Source organism: Sitophilus oryzae, unplaced genomic scaffold (genome assembly GCF_002938485.1).
Source record: "Sitophilus oryzae breed Bouriz unplaced genomic scaffold, Soryzae_2.0 scaffold_1297_pilon_pilon, whole genome shotgun sequence".
NCBI lineage: Eukaryota > Metazoa > Arthropoda > Insecta > Coleoptera > Curculionidae > Sitophilus > Sitophilus oryzae.
The window spans coordinates 10,077,696-10,101,818 of NW_022145945.1; the positions used below are offsets into that span (position 1 = coordinate 10,077,696).

The 24,123-nt window shown below is 31.2% G+C and overlaps 2 protein-coding genes across 2 annotated transcripts in view; both read right to left on the minus strand.

Annotated features, from left to right (window-relative positions):
* Positions 1-5,339: 5,339 nt before the first annotated feature.
* Positions 5,340-15,737, minus strand: LOC115874742 (hypoxia up-regulated protein 1). Its single transcript, XM_030890017.1, has 6 exons — positions 15,489-15,737; positions 14,807-15,431; positions 13,939-14,457; positions 9,069-9,275; positions 8,657-9,010; positions 5,340-6,702 (listed from the first exon to the last, which is right to left on the minus strand). Exons 2-6 carry the CDS (start codon positions 15,414-15,416, stop codon positions 5,615-5,617), a joined length of 2,778 nt encoding a protein of 925 aa, XP_030745877.1. The 5' UTR covers positions 15,417-15,431; positions 15,489-15,737; the 3' UTR covers positions 5,340-5,614.
* Positions 15,738-21,687: 5,950 nt separating this feature from the next.
* Positions 21,688-24,123, minus strand: part of LOC115874743 — a 38,687-nt gene continuing 36,251 nt past the window's right edge. The window contains exon 2 of the mRNA XM_030890018.1: positions 21,688-22,644. Within this exon, the coding sequence (XP_030745878.1) occupies positions 21,788-22,630 (843 nt within the window). The 5' untranslated portion in view covers positions 22,631-22,644 and the 3' untranslated portion in view covers positions 21,688-21,787. The remainder of the gene's footprint in view (positions 22,645-24,123) is intronic.

The window sequence follows — 24,123 nt, forward strand, 5'->3', positions numbered from 1 at the left end:
ATTGTGTAGACCGTTTAATGCCGATTAAAAGTTGTTTCTTGATATTTTGTTAATTTCGGTCTCCTTGATGAGATATTTTATTAATTTGGCTTAATCCAAGTCTACCAACAATCTATCAAATTTTTTAATGTAATTAAATGGCCAAAGTATTAAAGAAGTACTCATTGATTCCTCATCACAAAATATAAAAAAAAAATTTCTATAAACAAGTGTGCGGAAATGCATAGTTTTAAAGTTACAGGATGTTAAAACTTACACCAGACCTTAAAAAATATGTCTGGTGTATTTATATTAAATACCATTATTGTTTTTGAATTTTCTTTTTGTAGCAACACAGCTACCACTGAACATCAGCGTTATAAATTTTAATAAAATTTAATAATAAATTATATAAAATAAATAATTAATTTTATTTTTAATTTTATTAATTGAGATTAATAAAATTACGTTATTTCTCATCAAGGAGATCGAAATCCACAAAATATCAAAATACAACTTTTAATTGGACTTAAATAGCCTATCCAATTTTGCAAATAAGAGAAAAAATGTTAGTTGCAACGCAAACGCACATGTTTTTTTTAGAAATATATTCCATTTTTTAGAACAGTATTCCAGCATTAAAATATCGTAATTGTAACACTTATACTAACTAACTTACACTTATACTAAATATCGTAATTGTAACACTTTACTCTCAAAATTTCATTAAAATAACTAAAACCACTTGGAAAAAAATTATAATAAAACGAAAAAAAAATAAAAATTAAGAATTTAACGTCCTGTAGCTACGAAATAAAGCAGAATCGGACTTATGTTGATATAAAAAATAAACCTTATTCTTATCTGAGGAATCTCTCCACGAAAAATGGCACGTGCTTTTTGAAACACCCTGTATAAAATTGGAATAATAGTATAAGATTGACTCTTGATTTCTTGTTTCTGTAGTTCAAACATATTTAATGTTGTGAGTGAAAATCACAGTAAAGTAACTAACATTTATTTATAAATTTGCTTTAAAAAAAGGAAAATTGGGCCAAGCCTGATTATTATATTTAAAATTTATGTGATAATCAAACGTCTAATAGACGTTGTAGCTTTTAAAAGATATATTTTACTTAAAACTGCCATGTAGTTTTATTATTTTGTTCTTCAATTTCATGATGAAATGTCGATGTAAGGTTGTATTAGCTTAGTTTAAATAAAATAATAATAACATAAGGAAGGGAAATGTATAGTTTACAAAAATCATAAATTTTTGATTGAGGCTCATCATACGGCTACTATCACAAATTCATTTGGACGATCTGTAATGTCACTGTAACGTTTTTTTTTTTATTTTAGAACATTTATTTAATATCGCTTATAACTGTATTCGTTTTAAATAACTTCATAATTATAAACGATCTAGTTTACAATTACTTCTGATCTTTTTGAATTATCTTAATTTGTAATCAAATAATAATTGTGAATCTAAGTGAATATACTTTAGCATGATGATGAGATTCATTTAAGAAACCCGTTTGATTTGTGATTTATGTCTTTTCTTTTATTTATCGTATTTTATAGTCATTTCTGTTATACTAATGGATTTCCATTGCCTAAACACCAAAAGTGTTTAACTCGTTGGATTTAATTGATTTTTCTGTCATCAGCTGCAAAATTATTAAGATGCTGTGTGTGGAATTTCGGAAAAGTAGACTGTAAAATATAAATTAAATGTAGAGTGTAGTCAAGTGTTCTGTGGATAATGGACTAAAAGATATTGTGATGAAAAATTTCATTATTAAATTTTCTTAACTGTCGAATTCAAAACCATCTTATAATAAAACTTTTTGATATATGATGTTTATCACATCCAGGTTTTATCTTTCAATAAAATCGTAATCTTTAATAACAATAACAATATTTTTATATTTTTTATGAGTGAAAATATGAAATTAAATCACCATATGATAAAATATATAATTATGTTGGATGGACTATTTCGTTTTCAAAATATTTAGGGTGAGTCTTAAATAAGTGCAAATATTTTTAGGGGTGGTATATTTCGACCCCAGAAACACGTCTATGAGTTTTTTTTTACTAAAAAAGATGTTGAAAATCGTGTATTTTCTTTTAAGGAAAAGCAGTATCGTTCTCCAGCAATTATATTGGCAGAAATTTTTCGAAAATTCATCTCTCAAAAATTCTAACCAATAAAATTGCTGGAGACCGATCTGCCATTCTGCTTTTCCTATGATGGTGTGGATGCACCCTGATATTTCCATGATTACGGCTTTACTCTATGGTTACGACACTAAAAGGGATGCCAAAAACATAAAAAATCTGGTGGCAAAACTTTTTAAAAACATATCAATTTCAAACTTAAATAACTTTGTTATTTTCGATTTATTTGAAAAACGGTAGATAGCAAATATGTTTCTTTTATCAAGATCTACCAGCCTTGAAAATATTTGCATTGATTTAAGACTCACCCTGTACATTTTAAATTTACTATACGAATAGTATCATAAATATTTAATTATCTTCCAGGTTTGATTTGAAAATACAAATTATATAAGAAAATATAGACTATACAACCATCAAGTTGGATTTATAAACTCGGCAGTTAAGTTCAGTTGACGTTTAAAATGTTCAACCCTATGAAATGAATGAGCGCATTTATAAAGTCAAGTGGTCGAAAAGTTGGCAGTTCGTTTTACGTTCAGCGAAGTTTAGAGATGTCAATAGAAGTCGATCAATATTTAAGTCGGCAGTTTGCGGCATTCGTCAGTTGGCCAATGAGTAGGCGCCTGTCGGTCACGTGAAGCACAGAATAGAGATGCAGTGGAAAATGACAAATGACCCTTATTGTTGTTTCATTATTTCTGTTTATATAATGTTTATATTTTGCGCAATCTTGGATTATTATGTATGAACTTTGAAAAATATATCAAAAGTATTTTTAAATCAAAGAAAAACGTTAGAAATGTTCACAACTCAAAACCTAACCCACACCTGAAACTGACTGTTTATAAATGCAAAAATGTTGAACCTCAACTACCGCGAACATCCAACTGCAACTGAACGCCAATGCCAACTCCCGAGTTTATAAATCCAGCTTAAGATTGAAGTGGCGAATATCTTTAAACCTTTGTCCCATATTGAATATGTCAGTCTTTTTACCTTCACTATGACTGACTATTTTTTTATTGATTTAATAAAGTTTGTCCAAGGAGTCAGGGAAGACAGACGACAAAAAATGGTAAATAAAACAATTTACATGTAAATTAAAATTACAAATTTTAGCGTGCCCAATCGGAAAAAAGAAATGTCAGTGACATACATGTCGTCTGTTATTTTACTTCAAAAGTAAGAGTGTTTTTCTATGTTTTTAACAGTGTTTTTAGATGTCATTTGTCGAAATAGTTCTTTGTTTAGTCAGACAGATTGTAAACATTTATACGTTAGTTACAGTAGATAGTATACTAATGTAATCACATGAAAAAGATTTCTCGCCTTTAGATTTTGATGGAATTATATATTAAGCAATAGTATTTAATATTAACTAGCCTATACCTGGGTGTTCAACTAATTATTTTTTGGTGATTTTTCCACACACGAAATAAAAATATGTGCTTTAAAGCAATGTGATACTCAAATACTTAATAAAAAAAAGTTTTTTCCATGGTATTAAAATCACTTGTTAGTTCTAAACCGTTGAATGGTATTACTGTATAAAGTCTGGAGGGACTTTTTGTGATAATTATATTAGGTTAAGGATGTGCTAATTCTTTATCATATAATTTTAATTGGTAGAACTATAGAGATGTATGATGGTAGAGGATAATAAATATTCTTTAAAGAACCAACATTTTTGTTTTTATGTTCATCCTTAGCTAGAATTTATACAGGTTGTTAACTCAACAGTTACTTATAGGGGAACAGAATGGCAACACTGCCTATTGAGAACGCGTGCACTTATAGGGTTTTCTAGCGGACCGAGGTTGCCATATTTTAACCATAAAGCTCTTGCCGCGAGTAATAAACAAATTAACAACCTGTATAAGAGTGTGTAAGTGTGGCTCTTTTAGCGGTCCGTTTATAAAATATCTTTAGTGTCAAAATATACCGGGTGCGTCTCAAAAGTGGCTCACCCCTATAACTATTCTATTTTTTTCAATAAAAAAACGAGATTTAGTATATTAGTATATGACATAAATTAGGATTGATTGCCGTATTCAATTTTTTTGGTCACTTCCTCTTTCATCGGAAACGACTATATACATATTTTGATTTCTAAATGGCACCCTCAGTATTTTTTTTACTTTATTCGATAGAAAATGACCATCTGAATAGAATGACATATCATATGTTAACTTTTGACATTTTCGTTTAAAAAAAATCGTATTTTAAATTTCAATCTAGAGTGATATGGCTGTGTTAAAAACACTAATTTGTAATCAAGAAGTCTTGGAAAATAGATTTGATCGTCTAATGTTTTTCATATCTTGTGCTGACTGGATAAAAGATGCCCTAATCGTATTTTTAATCATCTCAATTTTTTCAAATGGAACAAGAATGGCTGATTAGCATATTTGGAAAAAGCATTTTTTTACGAATAATTTAGTACCAGACACTTGGTATTTTGAGTCGAATTGTCGTTATGAACCGCATGTTACAATTTGAAATAAACCATATGCGAAAATGTCAAAAGTTGACATATAATATGTCATTCTATTCAGAGTTTCATTTTCTATCTAATGGAGTTAAAAAATACCGAGTGTATCATTTCCCGTGAAACAGGAAGTGAATGAATAAGTGACAATTGAATACGTCAATCAATCCTTATTTAGGTTATACACAGGTTGTTAACTCGACATTTATACTTATAGGGGAACAGAATGACAACACTGCCTATTGAGAACGCATGCATTATTGATTTTTCTGCCAACTCGTCCCGTCGCGTCGTCTATCGACGAGCGGGCCGAGGTTGTTATATTTCAACCCTAAAGCTTCTGCCGCGAGTAATGAATAAATTAACAATCTGTATACTAACATACCATATCTGGTTTTTTTATCTGAAAAAAATTAAAAAGTTATAGGAGTGAGCCGCTTTTGAGACTCACCTGGGATATTTGATTATCATACTTTTTTATTACATATTATGACAAATTATAAAAGTGCTTACCTCTGCTTACCGTTGCCATGTATGTTGTAAAAATTTATATCGGAGCAAGAATCTCCAATAGGAATATTTTTCGACATTGAGTTATACTTTAATAATAGAATATAAAAAGTTGATGGGTGCGAGAGATTCTTAAAGATTTTCAATTTGGCCAGAATAAAAAAAAAACACATTTTCCCTACAATCGTTATCCATTTTATTGATAATAAATTAAATGCTGCACTTGGTAAAATATTAGACAATTACTCTGAAAAAGATTCCCTATCTACAACTTAATCCATTTAATCACAGATCAACATACAAAAAACTTCCTAAATAAATACACTGGGTGAGAAAACTATTTAATAGTAATAGAAAAATATTTTCAATAATGATATTTCAATGATCGCACCGCAAAAGTAATGCAAGAGAATAAATTGTTTATGAAAATTGATTTAGGAAATTGAGTTATAATTCAGAATGAGAGTCTTTGTCACTTTCATTGTCCGATTTCGACGGATTTATATTTTCAGTAGCCTGTTCGCCGTCTTCGGGCGTTTCTACTGTTTCTTCAACATTTTCATTTCCCTCCTCAACTTTCACTTCTTCAGCCGTACTATTATCGCCACTTCCCGACGGCCCTTCCGGTTTATCTACCTTTTTCGGCCTGTAATATTTAAGTTTATTGATCAAGTACTTCACTTCCCTATCCAAAGCGCCCATCTTATCCATAATATGCTTTATAGTTAATTTTGGAGCTTCAGATTTCTTCAAAGCTTCCTGATCTTTCACTGCTTTATCCCGCCAATCTATTGTGTCTTTTATAACCTTTTCAAGATCTGCAACTTCACTATCTTTGAAAACGTCTCTTTCTGGATTAGTTGTTTCTGTTAGATTCTGAGCCTTTTTGAGGAAAGTTGTGGAATGGTTTAACAAAGACTGTAGGGCTTTGAGAGCTTCAGGCCGTTCTTTGTGCTCCCACACTCTGGAAAACAGAGGTTTGGTGAGACTATTGATTTCATCTAATTTTTTCTCGTAAGTATCGGCATCTGCGTCCGATCCATCTTCATACAGCCAATCTGACACTTCGCTGCAAGCTTGTCTAATTTTTTCAACTTCTTCCTCGTCGGCCGCTTGAAGATACTCATCTTCATACAGTTTCGTTTGTACGTCAATCACGAAGCTTTCTAGGTTATTCAAGGCGGTTGCTCGGCGGTTTATATCGTGCTCAATTTGGTCAAGTTGTTGGATTTTCTCTAGAGACTGACCAAACTGCTTTTTGCTCAATTCGGCGATGGAAAGAACGGTTTCCGAAGATGGGATGCGTTCTTTGATTGTAACGATTTTTGGTTTCTTCTCTTTGGGCGCTTGTTCTGTAGTGTTTTTCGCATCAGTGGTATTTTCCGTAGGTTTTTTTTCTTCGGATTGCTTCTCTTCTGTCTTTGGAGGGTCTGGTTTGTCTTCATCGTGCACCTCGTGTACCGGTTTTTCGTCAGAAGGTTGTTCTTCTTCAACCGGTTTATCTTTGCCTCCAAACAGTTTTCCCAAAGTACTTCCTAAAAATATAAATAAAAAATAGTATTTTAAAGCAATAATTGCTGATTTATTTGAAATAAAACACTTTATAGACGCTGAATAAAGCTAAAATAACAATTGAGCTTACCATTTCAAATATGCAGTAGAATTGTTATAGCTAAAAATATTTAATTACCTTTTGTACTACAAATGCTATCTGAGATAACATTAGAAAAGAAAATATTTTAAATAACGTTACTTAGGTATAGAACATTACACATCAAATATGTTTAGAATTTTGTGTAGCATCGAATAGCGTAAAATATATACACGGTGTCCCAGAAATAAAAGAAATATTTTTTCTCCTTACCATTTTTCAAATACATAAGTCCAAAATAAATGAGTTATTTTACTTTGAAAATTTAAACAAAAAATGCTTTTTGCATAAATTTTTGGAACCACTGGATCTTTTCTGGATTTTCTTTCATGTAAATTTAATCTACTACCTATGTTGCCATATTATCAAAAAATTATGTTTTTTAAGATTTATATTATCCAATTAGAACTTTACATGTTTCAACTTTTATTCAGAAAACTTGCTAATAACTTTATTTATTTAGAATTTGTATAATAATCATAGACAATGTAATGTTAAATATATTTGTATACAGGGTTATTCACCTCATTCGACACACAGTATTGTAGCCACACGATTAGATTTTTAGAAATTGTGAGTTATGGGATCATTGGAGGACTACTATAAGATACAATTTAAAATAATTTTCAAAAGGTACAGAGTGTTTGAAACAAATAAAAATCATCATTTGTATCAAAGTTGTATTTTTTAAATGGAATACTTTGTATATTATTACATTTTTAGTTTCTAGGACTAAAATAAGGGCAAATTTGATTAGGGTTTATTATCGGTTTTAGCATCTGTACATTTTGTACATTATTTGTTTCTTTAAAAAAAATACCTAAAATGTCTAAATGTAGCTAAAATGGATAAAAATTATAAAAAAATACCTAAAATGATATCATTCTAAATTATAAAAAATGCATTTTCTAAGAAAACTTGAAGAGATAAAGGTAAAAAAAACTTGAAGGTAAAAAATGGTATAAAACAATTTGATAGACAATTAGATGGTTCATTTGATCCATGTAAAATATACAGGGTGTTTATATTAACGAAGTTATTGCCGTTTAAAGCTAGTACGTATTTAATATACATTTTTAGACACTCTGTATAAAGTATTATTATTATTGTTATTGCAACACAAAATTTAGTAAATAGAAAAACTTCAAAACAATATTTGATTTTAAAACTTAAATACGCCTAAAGAACTGAAGCGTTAAAATTGTTACTGCAATTTTACAAAGTCGTAAATATTTCAAAAACGGTAAGATTGAAGTGCGGTAAACCTTAGTTTAATTTACCTTTATATAATGGTAGAAACTAAAAGAAGACTAAAAAGACAATGGCCATCTGATTTGAAAGAATATTAAGGAGGATTTTTCATTGGAGAAAACCTCATCAAGTTAACTGGAGTGTCATTGCTCTCAAGTCATCAAATTAGCCCATAGAATTTCCTTGCAAATATTCTGATTGCTAATAAATCATAATAAAAAAAAATTATTAATGGTAGAAACTAAAAATGTAATAATGTACAGGATGTTCCATTTAAAAAATACAGCTTTGATATTTTTTCTTTATTTGGGACACTCTGTACTATAATTTGGCTACAATACTACGTCAATAACCCTGTATGTATTGTGTATAAAACTGAAGTTATAAATCGGTGACAAAACTAAGAGTTTTATTTGACACTTGTCAAAAGTCAAAGTAAAAAGGTAGCCGTGGCAACACTGGCAACATTGCGACGTGCGTTCGATTTTCCTATATGCATATTTTTACTAATAAAAACCCTGTGTCAATGGTGATATCCTCAGAATGTTACAAAATTTAGATTTTTCTACTTTTTAATGTACACTTACCAATTTTCGATAACGTTCCTTCATCATCGGAAGCAGTGACGTTTTTTTCCACAACCAATTCTACATTAACTATGTTCAAAACACCAGACTCGTCAAGGCTGAAATGGGCCTTAATTCCCTTACTTTCCGCGTTCTCCCCCAAATTCTTTTTGAGCGCTTCAGCGACACCTTTTAGCCGATATTCGCTGATATTCTGTATGGCCACATGAGCAATTTCCTCCGCTGGTAGATAATCCAGATCGGCATAGTTTGCCACAAAACTGAAATCGTCGGTGTGCTTGTTGAATGTGATTATTTTCTTCTGTGGGTACGGATTCATCAGGCCAAATAGAGTGCGTTTCACTGTTTTTATACCTAGAGACATTTGTTAAGATTACCAAATGACTTGTTAAAACATAGTTTTGCAACTTACTATCTCCTGTTTCTCTTTGGAATGTAATTTGGATGGGAAATAGGACAGCATCTTTAGTTAAAAATTTAGTGACTTTGAAACCCGTGCTAAGATCGGCAGCTTTGTAAACCGCGCCCATTGCTGCGGCTTCATCAGTGTTTAAATTTTTGGCTAATTCTCTATTCACAGTTTTTTGGAGTATTTCTTGAACCTTAGGCACTCTGGTACCTATTTAAACCAAACCAAAAACACTCAGATGCAATAAAAAACGCAACGGAAAAATTTTTGGTCAAATTTAAAATGTTATATTTTTTATTATTTGCCCTATTTCCTTGAAATTTTTAACAAACTGTATATAAATATATCAACTTTAATTTGTAAACTCAATTTATTATAAAGAGTTGTGTTCGATTAAATATGGTTCTTAGTGTCGAATATTGTGCAAAAGTTATTGATCTTGTTGAAAATGGCCGAAATTGTGAATATTCGCTTGGTCCATAAAGAAAAATGGAAACACTAAACACGATATATTTGCACCCTCATTAACAGTCTGAACCGACGCACACTGATCAAAAATCGCAATTTCGTGATCGAAATTCAAGAATTCAATTTCTTCATACGAAATTCAAATTAAAGTATTATAATTTCATATGTGTTACTCAAGTTCTGAACAAGTTACCCATTTGACATTTATACCCAAAAAATATTTCTGCATATCCAAAGTTGACAAAAATCAATAATTTTCTTTGAATTGCACAATATAAATAAAACAATGTCATTTTCTTAGAATTTCCATACTTAAGTAGCGTAAGTAATCACATCCTAATATATATGATATGAAAGAGTTGTCTTTCTTCTTTATTTTGAATACTTATAATTATCAAAATACTGCTTAGTAATTATGTAATTTATTAATTAATTAATAGCATGCCATCTACCTAAAATGTATGAGTAAATCGTAGAATATCTTTAGTGAGACACGAGATGACATGCTAAAATTTACATTACAATATTGTTTGGAATGTTATGAACATCATAATTGTTAGTGCAGCTGCCACTGTCTGTCCCTTGCGCAAGACAGTCGTGATTCATTTGTTCCTGCGCGTTAACGCAATCGCATTGATATGCATCAATAACTATACTTGCCCCCAACAGTCCACAAAATTCTCATTCGTGGATCAATCTTTGTGAAGAATGCAATGGTTTCTATCGGAGAATTGTCCGGAGAGGCCCAAGAATCAAAAAAACAAGGATATAAGAAGGTACAGAGAAAGCTTCACAAGGTAGTTTAATGCGCTTAAAGTAAACGAGGATTTTTTTCATCGTTTACTGCTAAGTTCTGATCCATACATAAGTTCATATTCTACCAAGAACTACAAGAAAACCAAAGTAGAAAATGAACTTAGAGATTTATTGGTTATTGAATTGAAGAACAAGATAACGAGGAAAAGGAACAGCTCGTCAACGAGGAATTTTCAGACAGCGAGAGTGACTAACTAATTACAAATGCCATAAAATTATTTATAATATACCATTTTTCTGTAAACATTTTTTTTCGTCATAATCGTTGCGTGTCGTTTTACTAATTTAAATCTGTTTGGGGATTACTTTTACTAAATACATAAATCTATTCTATAGATATATTTCTCTTCTTTTTCTTCCAATTTGGAAAGTCCATTTACTTTACATTTTTGTGTTCATTATTATATCACACCTTTCTACTCGCCATGAACAATTTTTTTCGTAAAATTAGTAAATTCTACGCTAATGAAAATCTCCTTTTTATAAGTCTGTCTTAATATGGCTTTATAAGTCTGTCTTATATTCAGCGATGAATTTACAATAATGCTACCTTAGAGTTTCACCCCTTGCTTGGGGTTGGTTTTTCCAAAAAAAAATCATTACAGATATCTGCATTATATTATATATTTCTAAACATAATGTATTTGACATTTGACATACCTATATTGCTTCGTTAAGAAGATTAAAAAATAACATCATAAAGTAATGATAGTTAAAAAAATTGCAAATTGTCGGTGGCAAGTTCATATCGCTCTTAAAAATTAACCGAGTACAAGTTGAATGCAAGTTGACATGAGCCAAAAAACAAAATGCTCAGGAGACATGGTTCTGATCGAAAATAATGTTTCAGCAAAAGTTACTCACGAAATTATTGCACAAGGTGTTTTTCAGGCACAAATTTTAAAGTTAGGGTAAAAAACAGGCCTTTCAAATATACAGGGTGATTCCTGTAAGTCGGTCATGCTTTCGAGGAATGATAGGGGACGTCGAAATATTAATTTTGATATAGCACACTATGGGTCGGAAATGCCTCTTACGCAAGATACAAGGTGTTAAAGTTTTTGAAAAATTAAAGATATTCTTTAATAGTTTTTTAACAGTTGAAGGTATCGTTATAAAATTTTAATATAGGAATCTACCTAACAGAGATACTTTAAATGTAAAAAGTAGAGGTTTTAGTATCAACCAGTGGCGTAGATGGGATACGCATCGGGTAATTTTTTCAAAAAAAAAAATAGTACGCCACTGATAAATATAAAAATTTCGGAGTTTTTTATTTACTCGGTTTATTTTCAAGAAAAAATGTCTCTTGCAACTTTCTTCTATCTAACACCATTTTGTCACAATTTAAAAATAAATATATTTTTAATGAGAACCTTAAATATGCGAAATATTATAACTACCTTAAAACAACGAATTTTATTATTAACAATAAAAAAAATTCTAGTTTATATTTATAATTTTTTAAAAATTTATTTAGAGCTAATAGGAAAAAGTACTAAAGTTACCCAAGATGAAGGGAGCTAACGATGCACATGTGTTTCTGTCTAGGGCATTCAATCCCGGGATCCCGTTTCTCGAGATCCCGGGATCCCGGACATTTTTTCAATCCCGAAATCCCGGGATTGTCTTTTCTTTAATCCCGGGATTTTCGGGATTCATCATTACATTTTTTCCTTAATTTAAATTGTACACAAGTCTTTCATGATAGTACAATATGCGCTTATAAACAACCCTGAATGTTTGATCAAGTTTGAAGATGATGAAGATCTAGTTTGAGTGATAATACTCTTGATCGGCTTGTTTTTTTTTAAGAAATTTTTTCATAAACCAAAAAAACCAAGTTTAGATCCTCATCTTTGTTACTGCATAAGTTGTTATTTTAATATCTCTTAGTAATCCTGTGTTATGCTGTATTCGATTGGTTATGTAAATTAAATAAAAATGTATATTTTAGTTCCTTTTATGTTTTTTTTTAAATAAACTTATATGTTATGTTGTTTTGTAATGGGGATGACGTTTAATTTATGTTAATGTTTTTTTTGTTCAATAAATTTTTGTAAAGAAAAAAAATATAATATAATTCCAACGTAATTAATTTTTTCGTGAATCCCGGGACCAATCCCGGGATCGAAAAAGTATAATCCCGAAATCCCGGGATTGAAAATTTCTTTCGGGATTGAATGCCCTATAAATTCTGTCCTATATTTATAATAATTCGTTGTATTTAAGATTCTCATTAAAAAGCTATTAATTTTTAAATTGTGACAAAATGGTGTTAGATAGGAGAAAGTTGCAAGAGACATTTTTTCTTGGAAATAAACCGAGTAAATAAAAAAACTCCGAAGTTTTTATTTCTATCAGTGGCAACACATCTAAAGTTCACATTTAAAGTGTCTCTGTTAGCAGAGTACCTAAACCGACGAGTAGCGACAGTCCCGTTTTCAATTTTCTTTGCGGCTGCGCGAAATAAGTAGGTTATCTGTCATACGAAGAAGCGAAGTTGCCACTGTTGCCATTTATCAAATATCTCTATATACTTAATTTCAAGTATACCTCAGGCAACGAATCGTTTTTTTAATTATTTATTAGCAGTAAGATATTTTATACATTCAAATTTAGAAATAAGGATAAAACAAAACAAAAAAGATATGTATAAAACTTTATAATTAATTCCACTTCAAATTATGAGCAGTGTATACCATGTTTATAGGACCACTTCATAAGTTGAGCAGTTAAATACGTAGTCTATCTGTCAAACACGTCAAAAGAGAGAGAAAGAAAATTTGGTCCCACCACATCAAAAGAGCCGACGGTTTCTGTCGCTACTCGGCGATCTACGTACTCTGCTGTTAGGTAGATTCCTATAATGAAATTTTATAACGATACCTTCAACTGTTAAAAAGCTATTAAAGAATATCTTTAATTTTTCAAAAACTTTAACACCCTGTATCTTGCGTAAGAGGCATTTCCGACCCATAGTGTGCTATATCAAAATTAATATTTCGACGTCCCCTATCATTACTCGAAAGCATGACCGACTTACAGGAATCACCCTGTATACAGGTTGTTAACTCGACAGTTACTTATAGGGGAACAGAATGGCAACACTACCTGAACGTATGCACTTATAGGGTTTTCTGACGACTCATCCTGTCGCGTTGTCTATCGACGAGCGGGCCGAGGTTGCCATATTTCAACCATAAAGCTCTTGCCGCGAGTAATAAGCACTCTGTATAATAAGCACTGTATAATGAACCAAATACTAAAGTTTATAAAAAACTGAGTTTATGAATTAAGTTGATAGATTTATATACAGTTTGCTAAAACATTCATATACATAGAGCTAAAAGTAAAAAAAAAATCTCTGTTGCTTTTTTTTGCATCTGAGGGTAATAAAAAACGTTGAAAAATACTATTGCCCAATTTTATAACTTGCAATAACAAAAACTTAATTTTAAGGTAAAGTTAAAAAATCATTTTTTAACTTTACTTAAAAGTCTTTTTTTACTTACTTATAAAACATAAAGTCTACTACTATTTGCTACAGGAAAAATAATATAATAAACTAAAAAATTCAACATTTTACCTGCTCCTACTAATACCACTTGACTGACAACATCTATAGTCAAATGAGCTGTTTTCAGGGCCTGCTCCACAGGTCTAGCTACCCTATCTAATAAATCTGGTATTAAGTTTTCTAATTCCTGTCTTGTAACCAATTGTTTAAAATCTTGTTCGTCGATAAGGCCTTCAATCTGAGCATAATGTTCTGCATTCGCAGAAAGCACATTTTTAAGCCTTCCGGCTTCTTTAAATAGCTTGGCCACAGCTCTGGGATTCTTAAATACATCATTTTTGGTCTTCTTCAATTCGTTAAACTTCTTTCCCAGAAAATCTCGTAATCTGAGTTGAATTTCTAGGCCACCCAATGTACGGTCATAACCAACACCAAGTATAGATACTTGAGGGTGAGTTTCAACAAAACCTCTTTCCTTTGTCCTAATTGTTTGATAACTGACTAAGGTTGCAGTTGTAGATGACGCTCCCATATCGTAAAACAAGATATACTGGGACGTTTCGTTAAATGTTTTTGTTCTGAATATACCTTAAAAAGACAAAGCACTGTAAACTGATGATACTGTAGTTAGTGTCTTAAAATGAATGAGAATAAAAAATCAAAATGTTGAGAATTTATGGCACAAGAAGAATAATTTGAAAAATGTTTGATCAGTTGATTTGATATACAGGGTGATCAAACTATATTCTTGAAACTATGGCAGCATATTTTGCAGATAAAAATAAGTAAAAAAGTTCATACAACTTTATGTCCTAAAATACTTAGTTTCGGTGATACAGGGTGAAAAAGTTTAATTTTTATTTCTATTTTTTCCAAATAATTTCTAAAGTAATATTTCGGTGAAAGTTGTTGTTTATATATGTAATAATTAACTTACCATAGTTTAAAGCTACAGCAGTGTAATCATTAATCAGTTGAAGGACTTTAAGACCGGCCAAACTAGCAGATTGTAAGAGGGCCTTTCTTTCAGCTTGATTAAAGAATCCAGGAACAGTCAGTACACATTCTTTAATGGGTTGATTTGCCCCTCTTTCTGCAAATTCCTTGGCTTTTGTTAAAAACTGTGCCACTAATTCTTCCGGGCTAAAAGTTGTATTTGTATCCTGTTTGAATAAAATTGTTCCCCTTTCTTCATCAGCAATTATGTCATAATATGGAAATCTTCTTTGATACAGTTTTACTAATGGATGATCAATACTTTTCCCCAGTAAATCCAGCAAATAACCATATGCTTGCTTTGGAAAACGCAGACCTAATGTTTGGGCATCTTCACCAAACAGTCTTACATTATCTCGAAAACTGATGATGGCCGGTGTTTTTCTTTTTGATTCCTTATTTAAAGCAATTTCCATAGGCACTCCTGGTGATACTATTCCGACTTTCATCCATTCTGAACCCAAATCAACAGACATAACAGCTATAGAAACTACATTTGTTACTCCAATGTAGCATAATAATAAGCTAAATAAAAGTATTGATATTCGCATTGCGTTTGACTATATCTGAAAAATTAATCAATTTATAGATGATATATAACAATAAATATTAAGATATATTACCTAAAGTATGGAAACGATTTTGGAGGTTAACTTAAAAACCTCAATGTACCGTTAAATATATGTATTTAATACGGGTGAATATTCAAATCGGTTAGTTGTTGGTACTTGATGTCTCAATTTTAATTCAGCTTTCTTTGATAAATGGAGAATTAAAACGTTTTAAACCACGTCAGAAAATTGAAAAGCAATACATATTTTACCAAAACAGCTGATTTGTGAATTCGTTGTCCACAGAACCGGTAACTGTCAGGTGTGGCATTGTTCTATTGGTCAGAATTTGACGTTTAGAAAATTTATAAGAGATGGCAGTGCATAGATTAATGATAGAGAAAACTATAAATAATGTAAAGAATTAACTATTTTCACAAACTAACTTAGGTTAGTCTGTGCTATTTTCCAAAGTCGGCTTTTGTTAATCGTCCATAGATGTCACCTATGTTGTAAAACAGAAAACTCCTATTTGAAATTTTATAGTGTTCTGTAATTTGGCTTAGTGCTTTTTTGTGTAGATGTCTCTGTACAAATAATGTAAAGAATTCTGTAACTATTTTCCTAGGTCAGCTTTTGTTAGTCGTCTATAGATGTCACTTCCATTATAAAATAGAAAACTTTTATTTGCAATTTTATAGTACTCTGTAATTTGGTTTAGTCTTTTTTTGTGTAGATGTCTCTGTACAAATAATGTAAAGAATTCTGAAACTATTTTCCAACGTCAGCTTTAGTTAGTCGTCCATAGATGTCACTTGTATTGTAAAACAGAAAACTTCTATTTGAAATTTTATAGTATTCTGTAATTTGGCTTAGTGCTTTTTTGTGTAGATGTCTCTGTATGTTTTAAGAGAAAATAAATTTGGTATTTATTTCAAAGTTTGTAGTAAAATATAATAAAAAAAAACGGCGTTAGCGATGGCTTTGAAATGAAGGTCGTTATCATTTTATATATTTGCAGGCTTGTCTTTTTTTTGCAGGAACTTTAATTAAGTATTGAAGGTACAGTAACGGTAATATTAAAACAACAATAATTTTCCAGGTACTTTATTGCATTTTCTACGAAGAAGAATGCCTTTATGTACATATACACGATATTTAAGACTTGACTTAAATTCTATTTTTTTAATGAATACAATAAGAATTTACATAATGGTAAGGTGTGTGTATAAATATGACATGATCTGGACGATGGTAACATTGAAACATATTTTGGTACATCGATCAACATTATTGTGTTTCTTTCAACAGACAAATATGTTTTTTTTCTATTTTTTTATAAATAACCAAACAGAATAGAACCTATTAAAAAATAACTAAACAAATTAAGTTATAACTTTTGAATTATTAAGAATAAGATAATCTAAAATATAATAAACAAAATAAACTAATTACGTACAGGAACATTTCTTAGGATATGACACTCTTAAAACAAAATTAACACGAATTTATAGATACGTATGTATATTATTCTATTATTAAAATTTGTTTAGAACTGATGTATAAAGTCTGTCCAACGAGAATATTTTGTCAGACGCCATGCAAAAATGACAGGTAGGTCAATTTTGCTGTGACCTAAAACGACAAACAAGAAATGTCAATGTTAAGTATCGCTTCGCTGGAGAGACTATATTGATTATCTATGTAGTTTAGAAATGTCGGTGTACGCATAGATGAACTAAAAAAGCACAAACACGTCTAAAAAATAGCGTAAAATAAACAAAAAAAGTAACTTTTTCATTGAGACCCTATTTAAATAACTAAAAATACATACGTATAACATCTGTACATATTTACAGAGGCGATTAAAAAAGAAACTGTACAAAATGTCTCTCAAAACAAATACAGTATAACGTAAATACGTTCAAAAAATATTCTATATTTAAAACAACATAATCAACTTAAATTTGTTATGGAATGGTAAAATAATTTTATTTGTTATGATGGGAGTCACAATAAACTTCCATTAAATATAAAAATAATATCGTTTTTCTTTTCACAGTGGCGTAGAACATTTTTTTTGTAAAAGCTTCACAAAATATCACTTTGGAAAATGATATTTTAATCTACCTGTATAGACTATTTCACATTAAGTACTTATTTCAAATTAAATATCAATAAAATAAATTAAAAGTGGTCTATGCTTATGTGAAGTAGAATAATTGAAGGGCTTATTGTAATAATAACATGATAATGCTACAAATCCATAATTCTGAATTATTAGACTTTGCCGTCTTGAAAAATGTGTAAATTAAATAAATATAAATTTGATTTTAGTTTAACTGGCTAAGTATTTATCAACAAATTTGTTGGATAAAAGGCAAGAAAAACACTATTTACTAGTATATAAAACTGATTTCTGGTTGAGTGGCTATCATGTTATTACAATAAGCCCTTCAATTATTTTTCTATCTAGCCAATATCTCAGAAGCTGAGATCTAAAATATTCAATGTCGATTTTCATGGAAACTGAAAAAAGAACAAGAAAGAAATTAAAAATATCTTAATAATTTGGCAGGTCGATAACGAGAGGTGCACATTTACAAGTTCTGTTTAATTTTAATAAAATACTTGAAAATTCAGCTACGTATAATGCTATTTCTTAATTTACTTAACAACAAATAGGATTTATTTCATGTTTTAAGTACATATCACAGATCGATTGCTCTCTATATTATTTACTTAGAAAACTATGTTGCACGACAAAAATATCTGCTTATCCATATAAAAATATAACTTGAGACCTTAACGTTATATTTCTTTAAATGTATTTATTAAATAAAAGACTCAGAATAACAAACAATTAAACCATGCTTTTTCAGTAAAAGGATAACACTGTTTTTGTTACAATGAATTACTTCAGAACATATATTACAAGCAGGGTTCGGAAGTAGTTAATTAAGACGTAATTTACCTGATTAACTACGTGTAGTTTTTCTTCAAAAACTATGTCTTTTTCCGTTCATTAACTACATGAAAACTACGTTAATATAATATGTATTGATATTATGAATAATTTTCCTTTGTATGAGGTGTAATAGAGATAATATGATGTAAATATTATATTTAAAGCCATATTTCTTCTGTTTTCTTAAATACATTATGTGTTTTTAAAGCTTCAACTTATTAAAACCTCACCTCAAACCTTTGATATTTGAAAGTTACATACATAAGTTACATAAACTACACCCTCTACATAAACTACATTAACTACATGTCATGTAGTTTAGTAGTTTTTAAAAGTAACATGTAGTTTTCCGAACCCTGATTACAAGGTGTGTAATACGTGTAATACCAGAGACAACCAGTAATACCAACTAAACTTTTAGTTACGTAATCGCAGGCGCGATTTTTAAATTCATTGTTGCCAACCATGGAACTATTCGGCGCCGATGTTCTGTAAACTTTGGCGCCGGTACTAACTGGAATTTAAATTTTTCGCTGTCAATTAAGGTGGCAAAAAATGTCAAGTCGCCACATTTATTTATTTCCTGACATTGTCATTCGTTTTGATACTTTAGTTTTGTATTACGAGTTTTTGGTTTAAATGAATTGTGATAATTTAAGCTTAGTTTTTTTACTACCACACTAGCACACCTTGCAGTCGAACACTGTTCTTTTTAGAACCGCTTTTAGTACGATGTGGTACAAGGTACAAGATAGCTTAATATTGGTTGCAAAACCTTCATCGCAAGCTTATTAGAATATTTTGAACGGGAAAGCGTTATTAATGGCCCTTTATGTCCCTTAAGCGCTGTTAAGGAGGTGAATTTTGTTGATATAAATAATAACTGTTTATATATTTATAATTAATGTATTTTTGTTTCCTAAAATATTTTGATTAAAAGAAAATATGAAAAAGTGGACAATGCTGAGCCGGTTAAGTTTAATCACGTCAGTAAAAGTTTATGTGGTATCGCTAATATATGTTACGGTTAAAGTCCGATGTCCGGTTAATGTCGACATTAACACGTTAATGTTTGGGTTAGGTTATGTTTTTGGCTGTTTTGTTGTGTGTTATTCTCGAGATTAACCGGGTAATGTCGACATTAACCGGATATCGGACCTTAACCGTAACATTAATATATAGTACCGATTTGGTTATTTTAGAAGTGTGGTCTGGATTTTATCGTGTAAGACAGAGAATAATAATATAAATGACCGGTTGACAGTGTTGCCGGTTTTTACGTTTGTAGGAAAATTTGTGTAGAAAAAAAATAATTTTAAAAAATTTCATGTATACTACAACTGAAATGAAGATAATATATTAAGCTAAATATAATATATTACATCTGTAGTAAAATGAGTAACTATTTGTGAAAAATAAGGTTTCAATCCTAGATGCAACAGTTTCCATAAATGCCTACTTGCGCGGTTTGAACTTTTGATGCAAAATCCGGCAATACCGCATAGAAGAATCAACCCAACTTTTATCTCTTTTTAATGCATTTGATTTTCCATTAAGCTGCCTACATCGCTATCATACGTGTTAAAATCCAGATCACACTACTTGTGAAATGACCAAATCGGTATATATACTGTATAGTAAAGAGAATTATATTAGTGTACAACGCGTATCAAACAAAAAACAATACTGTTCAGCATGTTATCACATTGATTTTATCTGGAAAATTAGAATGCACGTACGTACAAGTACAATTACCATTTGAAAAGTGGCAATCGAAAATATATTTTAGACATAAAATAATATTATGAAGATTTCAAATACAAATTGTAGATTGCAATGAGAACTTTAATTTTCCTGATGGCGTCTTTGTTACTTACTTTTAACCAACAAAAGCTAATTGTACAATTTATAATTCTGCTATAAGAGCCTAAAGAGAAAGCAACGAGCTTTACAAGGATGTGCTACACAAAGTATGTCAGTATTAAAAAAGTTGCGTTTATGCTACTGTAGTAAAGTGTGGTATGTAGAGCCGCAAGCTCACCGAAAACTTAAGTGTTTTTTGATTGAAATCATTTTAATGACCTAAGTCATTTGATTTAAAGTCGTTTTTCGAAATCTGATTCAAGACTTAAAATTTAAGTAATTTTTAAAATGATTTGTGATTTAAATCTTTATTCCGAAATAGAAAAAGAATTGTCATTAAAAAAAGGCTCAATCCTTTTAAAAGATTTAAGTCTTTCTAGAAAAGACTTAAGTTATTACTTGACTTGAAAAAAAAAATCATTTAAACTTTATGTTGAAATTGACTTAAGATTTAAATCAGTTTGGTTTTAGAAATTACTTTAGATAAAGGAAATAAATTTAGATTGGAATGCTCGGCATCCCGCTAAAACGCATAATTGTTTTGGGTCGCATACGTTGTACGGGGATCTGGCACTGCTATAGCGGTTGCTAAGAACAACCGCAAACATGAACAGAAATAATTTTGTCTTGTCAAAATCGGAATCCTCAAAAATTATAAAAGCTTTCAATATTTAAACCGCTCGCATTGAAAAGATAACAAAAAGCGTTTAAAGCGTCCATTTTCATAGTAATTATTACTATCTTGAAAGTTTAATTTAAATTTTATTTACTCAAACCCCTGATAATTGTGAAAAAGTGGCATTAAAAAAACTTAAGCTGTGTGAACTGTGAACTGCAAAAACCATCGTGGCATAACGTCGGTTTCCAATGTTTCATGTCACGTCTTTTCAAGGTATTTCACATACATGTCCTTATATAAAATAAAGTTTCTTGTATGCAAAACACTGTATTTTATTTATAAAATTAAAGTAAAATAATAATAAATTTGAATAAATAATATATTTGGTGACATAATTCCGGAAAATGCCGAACCGCTCCGAAATTATCAATAGCTTTGAGTTGCGACCGTTCGTTGTAAGAAGAGGGCCATATAGTATTTACATTGTCATTATATGGGCACTTTCCAACCGAAACTTGTTTCATTTATCTATGGAAATGACTTAAGATTTAAATCTTTTTGAAACCGACTTGTTGCAGCTCTATTATTAGGGTATAGTGGTTCGGCTAAAAAAGCGCCAAAATCACTTGTTTGCTCAACTGAACCTGGTATATGTATACTTCTACCATTTTAAGACATATAAATCATTTCAAAAGAACGGTTTCGCTTATTTTTTTTCTTTCTCGTTTAAGCACTTTTTGTCGTGTAATCAGTTCTCAATAATTATTAACTTAAAGAGGTAACAACGGATTGATAACGACCGAGAATCTTCGAGAATCTTCGTCCTCGGAATGAAGAAGAGAGCAGCTACTGCCAGTCTATCACATTGAAGCAGGGGTGGGGGAGGGGGACAGACATATCCCCCGCGACGTCACGACGCTGTTACGTCTCCAGCGACGTAATCAGACTCTGGTAGACGCTGCTTTGCAATTCGCCGAACATCGAGGCGTGACCACAACTGAATGAGCTTGTTTCACTAGAGTCCAAACACGTTGCGCTCGTGTAACGAGCAGTTAGGTTGTTGTTGATGGAGTAAGAAGGTGTGGAAGGAGGTGTTTCCTCCAATTTGAGGCGTTTTATTAGAGGGTCTTCCGTTACAACATCCACGTCTTCGTCCTCGTCTAAAGCCGTTAACATGCGGGGCGTAGGGGGAAGGTAGAACTGCGAAAGAACATCCTGCACGTCACAATCGTCCAGATCATCGAACTGTCTTTTACGAGACGTTTCGCTCGCGTTAGAAGATTGATGTTGGGTAGCGTGGTTAATTTCTTCCTCCAATTTGGCATGAAAGTCAGTCTCTATCACTAAATCTTCGATCGGAGCACTAGAACTCACCACAGTCTCGACCGCCGGCGGTGGTGGCTTCTCGTTCTTCAAAAATTCGCTTTTGATATTGATAAAACTGTCATTGTTGTAGCACCTGGGATAGTTAAGCTGCTGTTTCTGCAGCTTCTCGTCCCTGGTCTCCTGCTGAAGCCGCTTCATCGTGTTATTGATGAGCACGGAACGGCACAAGCTGACTTCGGGGTCGTCGATTTTCTTTAGTTTGTTCAGGCTGATCTTGAGCACTTTGCGCCGTTCCTCTTTCTGCTTGTACTTGGCGGAAATCATGGAGGGACGGTTTCTGGTGTAGTAACCGGAAGGGAAGGCGCGGGGCGGGCCGAAGATGTCGTCGCAGTCGTCCATCGGCTCTGCTAACGGGTCGATCATCTGGGGCGTTCTCATAACTTCGTCAACACCTGGAAAAGAAAGAGAAATTGTCAGTTACAAAATAGTTAATGCGGATTTCATAAAAAATGTAGTTTTTAACGGATGTATATTTGAAGGATAATCGCTAAAGATTGCATATTCAATTCATGTAGGCTACAGTTAAATTCATGTAAGCTATAGTTAAATAGTTATTAGACTGAAATCATAAATTTGAAATGTTTTTGTGCCAAAAGTACCATCATTTTTTGCAGAAAAAATTATGATTAGTTTAAAAAAATAAAAATTTCCCAAATTTATTATTTCAGTGAAATAACTATCTACTCAACGTGTTTATTTTTCGTCAATAATAATGACATGTATTGGCCATTTCCATTCTAAATATCTTAAGAACGGTTGCTCGTAGCGGTTTTTACAAAGATATATTTTTTACGTAAAAAGTCACATAGATGTATATTCTTTTCATTTTCGCTCGGTAGTTTTATACAGGTACGGACAAAAAGTTATTACGCTTCAAAACAGTTAAAACCTTTGTTAAAACACATGTAGGTGGCTCCCTCTACTAGTAGGAGTCATATTGACATCAAAATCGAATTTCTCATGTCAAAAAACTCCCAGACCCCAATTTTCATCCAAATATTGACGTTACTTCAGAAATTATTTAGAAAAAATTGAAATAAAAATGAAACGTCTACACCCTGTATCTCTGAAACTAAGCATCTTAGGACATACATTTATACGAACTTTTTTACTTATTTTTATCTGTATAATATGCTGCTGAAGTTTCCGGAATACACTTCGGACCACCCTGTATAGGAAAGTGCATTATTTTTAATATTATAAGTGAGAATCCTCCAAAATTCGGGAAGAAGTGTGTTTCTTTTGAAGAAACAATGTACTATTTACTCCAATAACCATATATTTCCAGAAGTTATTATAATTTTTTTAAAAATAGCATTACTAAAAATGATATATTTTTTATAAGCCAGCCATTTATTATGTAATTCCAAAATATTTATCTCCCAGAACAATATTTTTATTAAAATATCCGTCAACCATCACAGTATGTCTGTTCTAGTACCAGAAGTAAAATACATCTCGTCATTGGTTGACAATCAGTCACAGCACGCTACTAAATCCCAACAATTTTGCCAGTAATTAGCAAAGAGACAGTAGAAAAGCCTACCGAAAACTATTTCGAACTTTTGTCTTCGTATTTTTGCGGATATATTTGTGCGCGAGTGATTTTTTCATTATACGATCTTTCTAAGAAGTTTCTTACGTCTTTTACAGAGGTAAGTTTTTGAAAATCTATATTTTAAAAGCTATTTTCCGTATTATTATTTTTGTATTTTTTAACCTATACAGTGACAACTTCATGGCGACAGTTTTTTAATTCATGGCAAGTGCGATGTGTTTTCTGCGCGTAGAACGACGGTATCAATCGAAAATTTCAATGCGGGGGAGATAGAGAATGAGAATGCCGCTTGGATAATGTTGTTTTGAACAAA

What these genes read in the sequence shown, in the direction of transcription:
- LOC115874742 (XM_030890017.1), bottom strand. Translation starts at nt 15,416, where the DNA reads ATGCGAATATCAATACTTTTATTTAGCTTATTATTATGCTACATTGGA. An exon ending in TGCTGTAGCTTTAAACTATG is followed by an intron (nt 14,458 to 14,806) that starts GTAAGTTAATTA and finishes TGTCTTTTTAAG; the next exon opens with GTATATTCAGAACAAAAACA. An exon ending in CCAAAGAGAAACAGGAGATA is followed by an intron (nt 9,011 to 9,068) that starts GTAAGTTGCAAA and finishes AAATGTCTCTAG; the next exon opens with GTATAAAAACAGTGAAACGC.